At 37.8% G+C, this 16231-nt stretch overlaps 1 protein-coding gene across 5 annotated transcripts in view; it reads right to left on the minus strand.

The window, feature by feature from the left end:
• Window positions 1–16231, minus strand: part of FRMD6 (FERM domain containing 6) — a 78356-nt gene that overhangs the window by 18090 nt on the left and 44035 nt on the right. For 4 of the 5 annotated variants that reach the window (XM_045810381.2, XM_045810383.2, XM_087855974.1 and 1 more), the window contains exons 3-8: window positions 12870–12960; window positions 9723–9826; window positions 8392–8468; window positions 6003–6189; window positions 2665–2820; window positions 802–867 (exon numbers count right to left, since the gene is read on the minus strand). In XM_045810381.2, coding sequence (XP_045666337.1) covers window positions 802–867; window positions 2665–2820; window positions 6003–6189; window positions 8392–8468; window positions 9723–9826; window positions 12870–12960 — 681 coding nt within the window. The remainder of the gene's footprint in view (window positions 1–801; window positions 868–2664; window positions 2821–6002; window positions 6190–8391; window positions 8469–9722; window positions 9827–12869; window positions 12961–16231) is intronic. The other variant, XM_045810384.2, reaches the window with a different exon arrangement.

Below are 16231 nucleotides of genomic sequence, written 5' to 3' on the forward strand. Positions count from 1 at the left end.
GGCTCTAACTTCTCTCCTGGAAAACTAAATTACAGTATTTAGAATCTGAAAGGAGTCCTCAGCTCCTTTTGGAGATGTTCAGACAGTAATTAAAAGATTAGTGATACAAGACTGTAGCTTTGGGTTCCTGAGTGACTGCATTAACTGGCCTTTCAAGGCAATCTTTTCCCTTTGAGCCTTTCCCTAAATTTAAATAAAAAGTCCAAGACTCGGGCATTCAAGAGATGAGATAAGGCACTTAGAATTTCATAAGTGGATATTTGCCTAAATCAAAGATAAGAGATCGTTATATTCTCCTTGGTCTCAACAGAAAGAGGCATTCTTTCTCCCCTGTTGATGGCTGTACTATAATACTATCCCACTTGCAAAAACATGACAGTTATTACTTATTCAAGGGACAGGCGTTATCAGAAAAGTGTAATGGAAATTAAAATGTCTGGTCTGGCACTGTATTAACATGTCATTTTTTTCTTTACACAGTTATAATGCTCCAGATGATAAAAGAGAATATTTAAAATCAACAACCACAGAGAAGAATGTCTGGATGTTAATGATCTATTAGTGATGAAACTGAGCCAATCTTTGGCTTATTATTTTCTGTTGTGGAGGACCTATTATTGTCGAGGTTTGGACTGTACCACTTCATCTATCCTACATCATCCATATCTGTACTAGACAAATAGGAAGTAATGACCGATCAATGGCCAGAAATGAACCAGTGAACCTATAAAAGGACCAGGCAGGAGCACTGTCAATGTAGACATAGTAGATACCATGTGACGCTTTTTCTCATTTACTAACCTGAAAAATCTGTATTCCCCGCATGGTCAATCCAAGGGTTAGAGAAGCTTCAATTTCCCTTTTATCCTATAGAAATAAAGCCATATGAAAAAGTATGCTTTCCTTGTATAATGGACAATTAAGCACCAAAGAGGAAAAACAGGAGGAGAAATCCCAGGATTAGAAAGTTTCTGACTTAAAATAACTTTGCTTATTGTACTTTACTACAAGCTTTAAGAAAATCATGAGTACATATTAAATCAATAATGGTATATTCTACTTTTTAAACCATTGAGATTTCAAATCATTAGTATTTTCACTATATTACATATATCCGTATCTGACAATATTCTAAATATTTACATTATTGAAAACTCTGATAAACAAGACTATTCTTGTTGCCTATGTTTTTTTTTTTTTAGCTTTCTACCTTTTCTCAGATGTTAGAATGTTGAATATAATGTCATAGCTATATTCTGAGATGCACTAGATTTTATAGGTTTCAAACTGTGTTAACTCTCCAGCTCTAAAGCCAAAATCAGAGGCAAGCCTAAATATTTTAGGCTGTTATCTCATGAGGATAAAAGGCTTTATTTAAAGGCTTTATATTCAGTTTGTTTGGAAAGAAAATACTTAATTTCTAAGAAATTCAATTATCACTTGCCAGTACGATATATTCTTTTTTTAACTTTATTTAAATTCAATTAATTAACATATATTGTAATATTAGTTTTGGAGGTAGAGTTCAGTGATTCATCAGTTGCATATAATATGATATCCATTCTACCAGCTAAACCATAAACTATAAAAAATAAAGTATAATGAACATATGGGAAAAAATTCCTGAAATGTTCTCTGAATTTTAAATGTACTCGGAAATTGGGCCATGTCTTCTAAGTGCTTATCTGTAATAACGGGATATAATGTATGAAGTTCAAAACAGAAGATACATAAAATTACTAAGTAACTAAAATATTTCCATTATGAGCTTCCTCAATAAAAATAAGTGAGTATGTTTAGTGCCAGTTCTCCCACGAACATGGGAAGAACTATGTTTAGAAAATGCAATCCTCATCTGGCATAGTAAAGACAAGACATGGCCTATTTTCACTATTTGGGCTGTTTTTTCCAACTAATATGTTTTTACATCAAGAAAGGTACATACAGTATAGATTTAACAGGAGAAACCAATCTATCACTGAGTTTAGGTCAATTTCCTCTTCAAGGCTATTCTGATTGCTTCCTGAAATAAGGCTGCTTATAAAAATGCTGGCTGGGCAGGCACAAGCTGTGCGTTACTGAGAAAGGGACAAGTTTCTTTTCCCAGAATGTTTCCTGTCCCCTGTCTACTTTATTTCCAAAGCAGACATGCAGATTTGGAAAAAAGAAAAGTAACTATTTCATAATCACTGAAAAGCCAGATTCACGATATGAAGCCACTTGTTATCTCAATATCAGAACCATTAAAGAAAGACTCCATCATGCTCCGAGGCCTGAGGAGAAGCATCATTAACTCCAAGACTGACCTACGGTAACAGTTCACATGAAACTTTTTTTTTTTAAAGCCCTTTAATGGGGCACCTAGGTGGCGCAGTCGCTTAAGTGCCCAACTCTTGGTTTCAGCTCAGGTTGAGATCTCAGGGTCATGAGATCCAGCCCCGCCTAGGTGGAGTCTTGCTTGGGATTCTCTCTCCCCCTCTCCCTCTGCCTCCCCACCCCCGCCTGTGCACCCGTGCACTTGCTCTCTCAAATAAATAAATCTAAAAAAGAAATTAAAAATAAAAAGCCTGTTAAAAAATGAAATGACAAATCTTAATAAAAACTTCTTCTAATCAAGAAAGGTATTTCTTTCTCAGAAGCTGCAGACACGCTACAGTTTTGTACCTTGTACAATCTGTAGTAATGCACGGCAACATCGTCCAGCCGGACGGCCTCTTTGATGTATTTCAGATGAGCCTCGGAAGCTGTCAGTGCAAACTGATCTTTGTGCATGTTTGGAATGTGCTTCAGGATGTAGTCCTTCCCTCTCTTGGAAACAACCTGTTGGAATACAATGGGTATGCAATGCAACATTTGTTGGGGGGATGGAAGTTCTACCCTCATCCCCAAAATGATAAAAGGACAAGAACCTAAAATAGGCCGTGCAAACTGGCTAACTTCCAGTAGGAAATTTCCTCCTTTTATTCTGTTTTCACCATCTGTTATGTTACTAGGCTGAATCAGCTAATACTAGAAGACACAAAGTCAATTTAGCTGTAGTACTGCATATCTGAGAAGAAAAATCACAAGAAATGAGAAAAATATGTTCTCCGGGCTTTAAACTCACCAAGAGGAAAAAAAAAAGAAAACCATGCAAACTTGCAAAATGTTGTACACATCAGTGTTTATACTTGCAAAATGACTGGTTCCATGAAATACACTGACTGTCAACACATCTTCAGGGTCCGGATCCTACTTAACTCTTCTAAAATTACAGCCACAGAGTGGGAGGTTCTAAATGTTAATCCAAAGAAGGCAAGAGACGGGGAGGAATTCTCTGAAACAGCTTTGGTTTTTGCATAAAAGGCTGATATGAACACTCTATTTGAATACTTGTGAGAAACCAATTTCATTCAAGCATTCATTGCAATTCACCGTGGCTCAGGTTTTCATGGGACAGTAGCCTGAGCCTTTCAATGCCCCAAATACATAGTAGCCAGCAGCTGCAGGCTAAGAGAAAGGTGCTGATTAGTTCAAAGTCTTAGCTGGTTTCATTAGAATTATAAAATATGGCAAGAATTATGCAAGGAGAGCAAAAAGAGTAGTGCTTAAAATCGTCAGAATAAATAAATTAAAGAATTTTTAGTTTGAAAATGTTTTTATAGATACTGACATTGTGTTTCTTCCTATTGAATTAAACACTATCAATTACTGGCCACTTAAGAAGTTTCACTGAGAACTCAAAGTTACAGATTTTTACTTCTAGACTTTTACATGGATATCACCTAAGTGAGCATTTATCAAACTTTCTCAGGTCAAAGAACACCCAGAAAATAGTATTTGTAAGGGCACTGAAGTAGGTGCCTTCAATCTTTGGGATTGAAGAAACTCGGATCTCAGCACTTTGGAGGCTATGGCACCCTGACGGGGAGCTCGGATTTAAAGGACCAAGATTCAGTGAGTACCTGACAACAATTAGGGAATGTAATATGGGCTAATTTGGGTTCCACAGACACTAATGTGTAAAAGTTTGACACCTTTTGTGGTTTCTCTTTAACAACTGAAGCACTGTCAGTCCGTCCACAAAAACTTATATGGGGCACCTCAATGTGAAATGCTGAAGAAACAGAAAAGTGACATTTGTGCCTGTCCTTTAGAATATACTCAAAAACAGTTTACTGGAGGCAAAAGATAAACAGATCATTCGAAAAAGAGTTGTAAAACACTATGTCGAGGGTCTTACAGACCCCAGAGGAGGGGGCTAGGCAGTCTGCCCAGAAGAAACGACAGCTGAGCAGAGTCTTGGAGGATGAACAGAAGTTAGCCAGGTCAAACACGGAGAGGGGTTTCACTGGCTGAAGGAACTGTGGAAGGAAGAGCACGAAACACCACAGGACGTGTGGAGATACAGGAATTGCTGGATGTTGTCAGAGCATCAAATTCAAGGCGCAGGACCACCAGAGAGGAAGATGGAAATACTGGCAGAGAGAGATCAGGTCCCGGAAAGTTCCTCGGTCATGCTTGACAGCCTGGCTTTCACTCTGCAGGTGACAGGGGAGCCCCTGAAGGTTTAAATCAGAAGCAAAATCAACTCATCTGCAAGCTGTAAAGACTGAAGCAAAGACAAGCCCCACAGGAGTGCTGCTGAGCACTGTCAAGAGCTGGAACCTGGGAGATGGAACAATGGGTCGGACACACGATAAACATTTAGGAAGTCAACCACAGCAAAAAGTCAAGAGAATTTTATTTCTTAAGCCGGGTGATGGGTGATCAAGTGTTTTATGTTACCGGATGTTCCAGTTGCCTGGCTAGGGCAGGGAGAAAGAACGGTGATGGGGAGAGTTCTGTACGACTCTCAAGTGACTGGGTGGATGGCAGGGCCACTATCAGAGACTAGGAACACAGAGGAAGGAATACATAGAACGAGGGGGGAAGATGACTTTGATTTGGTGCATTCTGAGTTTGAGGTGCCTATGGGTGACCAGCTATCTAACGGTCACAGGGGGGAGAAACAGGTTTGGGCGTCGCCAGCACGGAAGTGGTTGTTAAAAAGCACTCGTTTGGATGAGATCTCCCAAGATGAGAGTGCTTACGTGTCCGATGCAGCCGAGAAAAGAAGGGGAAAGTGTCCACTGGATCTGGCAATCTCAAGGTCACTGGTGACCTCAGGGACAGCGCCACGAGTGGAGTGGTCAGAAAAGAAGGCAGATGGAAGCATGCTCGGGAGTTCGCTTGGGAAATAAATCAAAGGTAAAAAACCAAAGGTAAAAAATCAAATATACGTTATTTTTTGAAGCGGCTTTCCTGAGAAGGGAAGGTGAGAGTGGTAGGTCTTCTTTCCCTTTTTCCTTTCTTCCCTGAGGATGAGGTGGGGCAACACAAATGTGCCGTGTCTGTTCTGACTGAAGAAGTTCGTGTGAGTAGAGGCTCGTGGTGTGGCGATGTGGGTGGGAGAGAGGCAAGTGACAGCGGAGACCTGGAGGAAGGGTAGGCACATACAGGGGCAAGGTTGTGTGGAGAAAGGACAGATGAGACAGTTCATGCTGGAATAACCTAAATTTTTTTGCTGAAGTAACAGCATGGTTCCTCTCTTGGGAGTGGAGGAGATAGCGGTCAGAGCAAGGAATTTACTTATATTTGTTTTCTCAATACAAGAAAAGTTGTAAATGACCTTACCTTTTAAAGAGTAATGTCTTTCTCCCTCCAAAGGGAAGAAAATGATGCTCGAATAAGAAATAAGAAAGTAAAGACAAGCAAATGCCAAAAGAAGGCCGGCAACTTCCAAGCCGCACCATATTTAGGATGGAGAGCAATCCTCTTCCCCATTAACTATCAGGAGCAGATCAAATATATCGAGAGCACGCGTACAGTGCTCTGAGCGTTAAGTTGATATTTGGGCATCATGAAAGATTTTACTGGCCACAAACATCTGGGTTCCCATTTCTTGCAGCAACATGAGTAGCAGCATAATGAACTAGAAATGTGCTAGAGAAAACACTTTAAAATTTGAAAACAGTGCCTACCCAGGACGGGAAGTAAGCCTCTGGCTCAAAGTATTTTCCATAGTGCTTATTCCTTTTGAAGTTCCCAAGATCAGCCTGCAGGGCAAAGGCTGCCAGCAGGAAATAGGCCTCTTCTCGGAGCACACACTGAGAATGAAGCACTTGTTTTCTCAGGTGCCAGTAATAATAGTATCTTGCGGCTCTGTCACTAGGAAAATAAAAGAAAACAGAACTCACATTTGATGGAACAATCCGATGGCATGTAAACAGAACCCAAATCCTGCTATCCATCTGGTGACAAGAGCTCTTCTGTTTCTTCTCCCTCGTCCTCCCTCCCCCCCACCAACTCCTTGAAAAAAGGGGGGGAGGGTTGTAGCTAATACCTGATTGCTGCCTCACCCAGGTCACAGGGAGGCAGAACTCCAAGTCAGACTACCCAACAGCAAACATACCATTTCCTCAGGCCTATAACATTTGATTCATTCAGAGAATGGAAACAAGGTCTGAATCATTCCACTCCAATATGGTAAACATTTCATTGAACAAGGATTAGTATAGAAGCCTAGGCATTTGTTGTCTGCATTAAAATTATTTTGCTGCAAAAATGCTGCACATATGCTATAAACAAGGACGAATCTGAGGGGACAATCCTGGCTCTAGTAGTTTGCTGTTCTGTTTTGGTTTGGTTTACAAATACCCTAGGCCCTTTTAAAAATATTTCTGTTTATATGCCCGCTAAAAAAATTTTTAATTATAGTGTTTTTTTTTTTCTTTTTCAGAATGAATGAACTGGAAAAAAAAAAAGCTTGCCTTAAATCTTTTATTTTAAGTGGATGTGACTTTATGGGTGTGGTTTTATACGCACATGTTACGACAATCACGATACTGCTCACAAATGGAAATAGTAATAACACACTCATTACAATCTGTTGAGGCCAGAAATAAATATAGTTCCCATTAAATACATTGAGTAAGAAGTGCTGACTAGGGGAAAACAGGATCAAGCTCCAAAAAATGTCACAGGCAAATGGGACGCCTTTGTGATCAAAGCAAAAATGCAAGAGAAAAAAAAGACCGTGTGTGTGTGTGTGTGTGTGTGTGTGTGTGTGTGTGTGTGTATTTTCGAGTTTCTTTGCCTTCCTATTATTTTAGGTCGAATGTTTACCTGAGATTCATAGCTCATTAGCTGATGACAATAAAAACATGAGTTGATTTCAACTAAGATGGTGTTTAAGTAGGAAGAGTAAAAATAAGGCATTTATGTAATTTTTTCCCCCTTGGGACAGAATATTTTTCAGAGCACTTCTTTTTATAATGCTGACCACACAGTGTTTGGACTAGTTTATCCCTGGGGAAAAGAACAGAAGTACATGGATGAATTAAACATTCATTAGTCCCAGGGGGTTAATTAGTGGCTAAATAATATATTTTGCTTCTTTTCAGCACATTCCATACTTAGTAGGTAAGTTGAGGAAAAATTTTACACAAACTCGGAATAACTAAAAAAGTTTCTTTGCCTTTTAAAAAAATTATTTATGGGCTAATGTTTTTTACTTTTAAATTTACATATGGCAATAATACAAATATTAAGAGTGAACCTCACATATAACTCATTTGCCAAATCTATCTTTGTCTCTTTTACATGCGGTTTCTCAGAGTTTAAAAGTAAATAAGTAAAACAGAGTTCACATTTCTAGTATTTTCTATCAGCCAACAAACCTCTGAACGTTTTCTGGCACTGAATCCTCCTATACAAATGACAAACCGAGCTTCTGAGATGGTAAATTCTGAGTTTGTATCACAAGCATAGTATTGTTCCTGCACCCACCTCCAGAAAAAGAATCAATTACCTGCCCTTGCCAAACCGCACCTAAGATTCTCACAGGATAGCTCCACTGGGTGTAATCTTAGCTTTAAAGCTACTGCCAAGAACAGAAGCAAGACCCCGAAGGTGGAAAGAAAACCAGGCTGTATAAACACCATGCATTTTTATAGGAGAGAGTTCTTGCTTGCTTGTCCTACTACTCCCCACCCTACCACCAGAAAAGAATATAATCCTTTAATTAGTTTCTCTATTCTTCACAAAAATGCTAGTTCCTTCTTGAATGAAATATCTTTTTGTTGACTGATCTGTTATCGAAAACATGGAGTACAGAAAATGTAAGGCAGTGATACTGTTAACATTTTCATCAACAATCTAACATTATCATTCATTCATTCATTATTCAACAAATATTTATTGAGTGTCTACTGAACCTCGGTTCTAGGAACTGAGGATACATGAGCGTACAAAAAGATTTTTTTAAAAAATCCTTGCTCTTTTGGAATCTATATCATAGCAGGTGGAAACAAACAAACACGAAGGTGAGCGCTATGGGAAAGTAAAGGTTTAGAATGCCTGTCCTCTTACCTGATCAATCTGCCATTTTCCACATAGTACTGCACACGGAAGTGAATGATCATAGGAGGTCCAAACTGGTCAATACCCTAAAATAAAGACACATATAAAAAGCAAGCTATTTTTAGTTACTACAAAAAGGGGTTTCAAAAGCAAAAAAATATCATTATTTACAAGATAGTTTTTAAATCTTAAAAGGTTTTATCTACTTCTGATGGGGGCAGGGTGGTGGTAGCTGGCAGAGGGCAGACAATTGTCCCTTATGGATACCAAGTTCATGCAAAACTGGGAAGTTATAAAGCAGCATCATGTATCTGATACTCATTCACGGTAATGCCAATGACAACATAAGGGAAGATAAAAATAAATACCAGTGGAAATTTCTAGTTGAGATCCAGCTCCTCTCTCAGCTCTATCCCCTGTGGTGACCATTTGCTCTTCATTACAAATGTTCTCTTGTTCCTCGGACATTCCACATACCGAATTCTAATATGTTGTTTGTTTATTTAGACTTTAATGTGCCTTACTTTGTAGCTGGCTTTCAAGTAGCCTTCCCGTTTATTCCAAGAACTCTTAAAATACAAATTGGAGGATCTAGGATTAGACACTAGGGATTTATTCCTGATTTACTAGGGTGATCCTGGAAACACTAGGTAAATTCCCTGTGAGTGATCTCCCTTGTAAATGGAATTGATGTTTACTAAATAAAGGCACCGCCAGTACAATAAAGTAACAAAGTATCAAAGGTAAGTATAGTAAAAGTAGATTCAAAAATTATGAATAACTTCTAGAACATCAGTGTTGACAGCTAATAGAGCCACAAAAGAGGAGTAAGTATTTTTTCCATGGTTTTCATTTCAAAGCATTATCCCAAAATCACTAAAAAGTTATTATCCAACACTATTTAAGCAGATATCTTTTTTTTTAAAAAAAGATTGTATTTATTTATTTGACAGAGAGAGAGAGTACAAGCAGGGGAAGTGGCAGGCAGAGGGAAAGGGAGAAGCAGGCTCCTTGCTGAGCAAGGAGCCCGACTTGGGGCTCCCTGGACACTGGGATCATGACTTGAGCCTAAGGCAGACACTTAACTAACTAAGCCACCCAGGCACCCCTATTTAAGCAGATATCTAAAATCTATTGTTGTATGCAATAAACTATTAACACTTCATTAACATGACATTGTGGAACTTATAATTCATTTTCCTTTCCCCTTCTCTACTTCCCCTTCTCTACTTCATAACATTTTCATGAATTAAATTTTTAAATTTAATATTTTTTTAATATTAGCTAAAATAAACCTTTTAAAAAAATCAAAATAATTTTGCTTATAAATGTAATCTCACCCAAGTGACTTCGTATTGTCGTACCTTGCTGGCCTCCTTCTTCCATTCTTTTGGGCAATATTTATACAGCTTTTGTGACAACTCCATATAGACATGTTCATTATCTGCACATTAAAAAAAGGAGACAAGATGATAAAGAAAAGATTTAAAAGAAAAGAATATACACAAAAACAGGTTTGTTTTTTTTTTAAAAGCCTCAAAATTTGTGAATGTGTTCTGAATTCACAAAGTACCATGAAAACTCAACAAGATACTTAAAGACAAAAGGTTCGCTAGACAGTAATGAGATTTTTAATGAATTATTTTGCATTTGCCATACAGAACACATACTATTAAAAATCTGTAATATTTAGAAGAAATATTAGCTTCCACCTCCTGTTTTTACTTAGTTTCTATGGTCATGCTAATGCACAAACTTCCAACACTGTGGGCTTCCTTGCTCTTAGAGAAACATGCTTTTGTTGAGTTCACAGAGAACTCTCGTCATAGGTGCAGAATAATTAACAGGGCAGAAACACCATCCTAACAGCTATGTAAGAAATTAGGGGATGTTGAGGATAACTGCCTATTTCCAAGTGAGGGCCTGACCCACACTTTGTGAACAACAGCCTTTAAGACTATTTCTTCTCTGTGTTCTCCACATATAACACAGCCCGATAAAAGGGCAAGCCATTACTCTCACTGCCTTTGGGACTGATCCTGTGGAATGAGGAAAAGAATCTCACACAAAAAAAGAATGCCAAAGTTTTCCTCAAGGGGATGATGTTCTTAAGATGAACAGAAACTATGATTGCTAAAAACCCATGTAAAATTATCTAAACATGTGAAGACAAGATGGTAAAAAATATTAAAATTTTCAGATTTCCCGAAGAGAATCTTTTAAAAAAGAGATATTTCACAACAAAAGCCTTCAGCATTCCTAGCTCATACAGAGTTTTAAAGATTTTATTTATTTATTTTAGAGAGCGAGCACTCGCATGTGCAAGCGGGGGCGGGGGGCATAGGGTTGAGGGAGGAGAGAGAATCTGAAGCCGACTCCCCGTTAAGCATACAGCAGCCCAACACAGGGCTCGATCCCACAACCGTGATATCATGACCTGAGCCAAAGCTAAGAGTCGGCGGCTTAACTGACTGAGCCACCTAGGCCCCCAAAGTTTTAAGCCTCTTTTTTTAAAAACGTTTATTCCTTTTTCTCTAACCATCACTAAGGGAGTATGCTTGTGGAGAGCTCTGCATAAAAATGTACTCACTCTGGAAGGGTAGATCCTGACCACACTGTCACTCCTGACTGAATGCTGGGGGGGGGAGGGGTATGACTGAAAAAGACCCATAAGAGAATAGGAAGGGTAGAGCTACTCTGTTTATAAATGACATATTAAGCCAACCAATTTGAATGAAAGGGATAGGGAAGAGGTCCCACGGACAAAAAAAGGGTGCTACTTAAATCTACTTATCAGATCAACTAAATTATCTCCCATCTCTCATACGCTACCAATTAACATGAAATGAACAAGACCAGACAACCCCTTCTGGTGAATATTATTTGTGTTCAGATGAGTCGCCATCTAAGGAAGCAATATAATAAACAGCACTTATCACTGAGTACCAGCACATATTTTTAAACTACCATAGCTCTACCATCTGACAGTTTGTGACTTTATATTTTAAGAATTCAAAAGCATGTATCAAAACCTGACAGAGCAGGTGAAGCAGTAATTTCCAGTTGACATGTGAGAAAAGTGAAATCGAGAGAAGTCAAGTGGTATTTCTAAAGCCACACAGCTAGCCAGTGGTAGAACCAGAATTAGAACCAGGTCATCTGATTGCTCTTCCAATGTTCTTTCACCACACTACAATCTCTCTTTTAATAAAGGTATCTTAAAAACTCTCATTTTGAAATCTAAGAAGCTGTAAACTGGTTTTATTAGACTGACTTGTTGAACAACACAGATCAACAGTCTGGCTGTAGCTGTAGAATTAAAAGAATTAACTTTGAGTTTAGAATAAAGGAAAAATTTTTTAGAATCTATACGGCATCTTATTTCTCCTGGGTCCTTTACTGAAAGAATGACTGAGGGGTGCACTGCTAGAAGGACGGAGCTGAGCATTTGTGTTTTTATTGCTTGAACTATTTGCACTGAAGAGCAAATGGTTGATTCATTGGTTCCTGAGGTGCTCCCTGCTCCACGCTCTCCGGCCTCTCCTAAAAAGACAACTGAAAATGGTTCACATTTTGGTGAAGGGCCTTGTTTATCAGCTGATCGTGATACACTTTCCAACCTGGCAGATCTAAGCACTTTATGGTACTAACCAGATTCTCAAGATGTTGTGAGCCTTTAAATTTAAACCAATTCCAGTAGTAGAATATGATAAAGAAGTATAAAATACAATTAAACACATTTCACAAAACAAGTATTCTTGAAAAAAGGAACAAAGATACAAAAGGTTTTTTGACATAAGACTAGAGAAATTTAAAAACATGATTTGAAAGGAAAAGCTTATAAGGAAGGTTGCAGGTAAATCCTGGGTGGGGCGGGGAACAGGCTTATATTGAGCCCTTTATGTGGAGAAAAACTTTACATAAAATATACAGAAGAAACGGATCCCTTACCTCCACATCACATAGTCTAATTGGAAAAAAGAGAAGGTGTGAAGAGGGAAATACAGAAAATAGGAGCAAATTAGTAGGTCACTTTGTTATACTATATAGTCACCAGGAAGAGAACTTGAATAGAGTTATTTTTCTTATGCCTAAATTTTCTTATGCCTAAAAATTATAAAAGAAATTATAAAAGCATTCAAGATAATTTCCTACCCGCTCCAGCTACTCCCTGAGTGTAAGGAAACAAAAATCAAGCTTGGTTCATTAAAACAGAAGAGAACAAACACAAAATCTAGATTCTTAAAAAGGAACCGATTTTTAAGTTCAAACTATAATACATGGCCTAAAATTCTAAATCTTAAAAGAAATACACATCAGTTAAGATTAAAAAATGAATACTAGACTAAAAATAATGACCAGCTTATGGGTATTTGGATAACCACACATTGGATTATCACAATATGCCCAAATTAAGTTACAGCTATAAAATATCATTTCCTCAGGAATAGTTGGCTAAATCTGTCAGAGATGGGACTAAAACCTACTTTGTATGACACTGAGTCCAAACAGGTGACAGTCCTTTAGCCTGAGTAGGTCACACACCTGGACCAGCAACTGGTGACACAGAATTTTAACCTGTAGAGAAAAAAACAAAACAAAACAAAACAACACAATTTGAGATAGCAGGTAAGCCAAGCCCACACGCTGAGCCACAATCAGGCAATTTATTTTTTAAAAAACTTTTTAGAAGATTTTATTTATTTATTTTAGAGAGAGAGTGACTGAGCATGCAACTGGGGGGAGTAGCACAGTGGGAGGGAGAGGGAATGGGAAGGAATCTCCAGCAGACTCCACGCTGAACTTGGAGTCTGACATGAGGCTCAATCCCATGACCCTGAGATCACGACCCAAGCAGAAACCAAGAGTCAGACACTTGACCGACTAAGCCACTCAGGCACCCCCACAATCAGGCAATTTAATGCACCCTAATTATACGCCTTAAAACAACAAGCAACACTGGCAAAACAACTGTTGGTTCATGGTAATTGCTTTAATCTGTGCCGTGTTTCAATAATGATTATCACAATACAAATGTTTACAAAATGGTAATAAGGTACCAATACTATCCTGTACAAGACTCATAAATCTTATGACATATGGACAAGGCCTTATTCCAAAACCATGGTGCATGATAAATATTTCAGAAGGTATCCAAAACAGGCTGTTCAGATTATCAAAAGCATGAATTAAACAAGTATCTTTACAAGGAAGGTTTTCTTCTTGATGGTCTAATATACTAATACACTATAAATTTGAGACTTAAAATGTCATACCATCTAGGGCACCTTTAATCCTTCGTTTTGACTGTATTTTTAAATGTCATAAACAAAGCTCTTGAGATAAAATGTGATAAAAAGTTAACAGAAAAATTCCAAACCACAAACTATATATAAAACATACCATGTTGTAACTGTGTAATTGCTATTCAAATAATGCTGTACATTTCCTTCATACACATACACATACACACACACACACACACACACACACACCCCTATTATATATCCCATATACTTATTATTGTTCTGCTAGTTTAAATCAAGTATTTGGAACCTACTGATAAAACTCTGTAACAACTATCAAGTAAGTAAGTGTTCTTGTTTAAAACTGTAATTAAGTAAGGCTGCGGCTTCAAAGTCTTACCTGCTGTGAAAACAAGCTTGAGGGTTTTTTATTTGCATATTATGAGTCTTTAAGGCTACATTTTAGCTGATTGTGAAATTTTTCAAGTTCTCTAATCTTCAGGAGCAATGGAGCTTTAAAAAGTGCTATAGAGTATGAGGTATTAAAAATTAAAGTATTATCTAAAAATAAACTCCATATGGAACTTTCTAATAAAAACAGCATTTGATCCTAACTGTCAATGGTTGGGGCACCTGGGTGGCTCAGCCAGTTCAGTGTCTGACTCTTAGTTTCAGCTCACATCATGATCCCGGGTCCTGAGATCAAGCCCTATGTCAGGCTCCACACTCGGTGGGGAGTCTGCTTGAGATTCTCTCCCTCTCCTTTTGCCCCTCCCCCTGCACATGCTCTCTCTTTGTAAAATAAATAAATAAACCTTTTAAATAAATAAATAAATAAACGTCATTGTTATTGAGCAAGCATGTTTAAAATATATTTAAAAAAAAAGAATTGTTCACTTTAGTCTTAGTGAACTGGTATAAACTCTTGGCCACTATTTATATTACTCAAAAATTTTGTGTACATTTACCATAGCTTTATTGTCAAAATTTACCAAGTTTCCATATTTAATATTTACCTGATGGTTAAAATCATTTAAAACGTCCTCTACTAGTTCAAACTCATGGAGAAACTAGAATGATCAAAACACTAGGTTTACCCCACATGAAGAAAGACAACATTCTATCAACTACACATGTCAAGGAATAAACTATCTTTGTTTAAAAAATATTTAGAAATGATGAAAAAATGAGACCATTAATAAAACTGTTTTTGCTACAGCTAATTTGTTAGACTACAACACTACAAACATCCATTGCAATTTTATGAATACAAAGGTAACACTGTAGAAAAAGACAGACCTTTGGCAGCCCTGAATTGGTTTTATAGCAATGAGGGGCCTCCACGCTACTTAACTCGGTCCCTCCTCCCTCCTTTGTTCAACAGCTTGCTAGAGAGGAGTCTGGATATGGCAGGGGAGTCTACGTGCCCTGGAATAAGAAAATCTTATAGGCCTAGAGGGAGTTCAGATTCTCCATTTGAGCTTCATTAACAGAGCTCCCTAATGAAATGAACAAACAGCTCAAAGAAATTAAAACAAGTGCTACTCTATTAAGTGCTCACTTACTGAGCAATTCCCAGCTGCCAGGCACTACAGTTAGCGGTTTATTCATGTTATATCTTTAAATCCTCGAAATGACCGTGATGAGAGGACGATTATCTCTACTTCATAGATGAGGAAATGGAAGCAAAAAAAACTAACTTGCCCAAGGCTGCAGAGGATGTTGAGGAGTAGGGATTTCAAGTGAGATCCCTGTGACCCTAAAACCCTCATTAATCATGACGATAGATGGCTATACAATCCATGATCATAGTCCTGACCATCCTGTGGGGATATTACACTAATTTTGCAAAATAAGGAAAGTGAAAACATGTAAAATTAATCTCTGATGAGGAATTAAAGTAATAATAGCAGCTACTTTGTTACATGTCAGGAATGACGCTATGGGCTAACCCTCAATTCTCACAACCACATACTATGGCTGTAGCAGAGATGTTATTCCTAATTAATTCCTCAGCTCAGATTTTAGTACAAATTCATTTCTTTGAAAGTTGGAGTCAGCTCTTAGTAGTCCTCATGAAGACAGATTGGTGCTCCTTCCAGTTACCTGAGGTCAGGAAGGTTTTGTTCCACATCCTGTATGTCTGCAAAATTGCACACATGAATACACAGGTATACAATCTACCAGTGGATTATGTTTGAAGACATGGATGGAACTGAGAGGACTTTCTTAAGTGCTTAGGCTATATGCCTTGATTTTGAATTTTTAAAAAATTCAGGGGTATCTTTTTATAAAATCACTGTATACAACAACTGAAATAGCATATTCACCTATATAAGTAGAATTACCTTTTAATGTATTTTGCCCATGACCACACTGAAAAAGATAAGCTGCCGAGTTTTACTGGATTTTTAAACACCAAATGTAAAAATAATAGCCTATCACTTCACATAGTCAAAAACAACTTTGGGTACCCTCAATAACAATGTTGTTAATCAAAAGAAATTCTGCCCAACAGATGATAAAATTCATCCAAGAGGAAGGTTTGATGCATGGACAAATCCCTATGAGCAAAAATGAGGTTACATTAGTAAATCAACAAA

The sequence above is a fragment of the Ursus americanus genome, chromosome 26 (genome assembly GCF_024610735.1).
Source record: "Ursus americanus isolate L20-20 chromosome 26, mUrsAme1.1.p, whole genome shotgun sequence".
In the NCBI taxonomy this organism is placed as follows: domain Eukaryota; kingdom Metazoa; phylum Chordata; class Mammalia; order Carnivora; family Ursidae; genus Ursus; species Ursus americanus.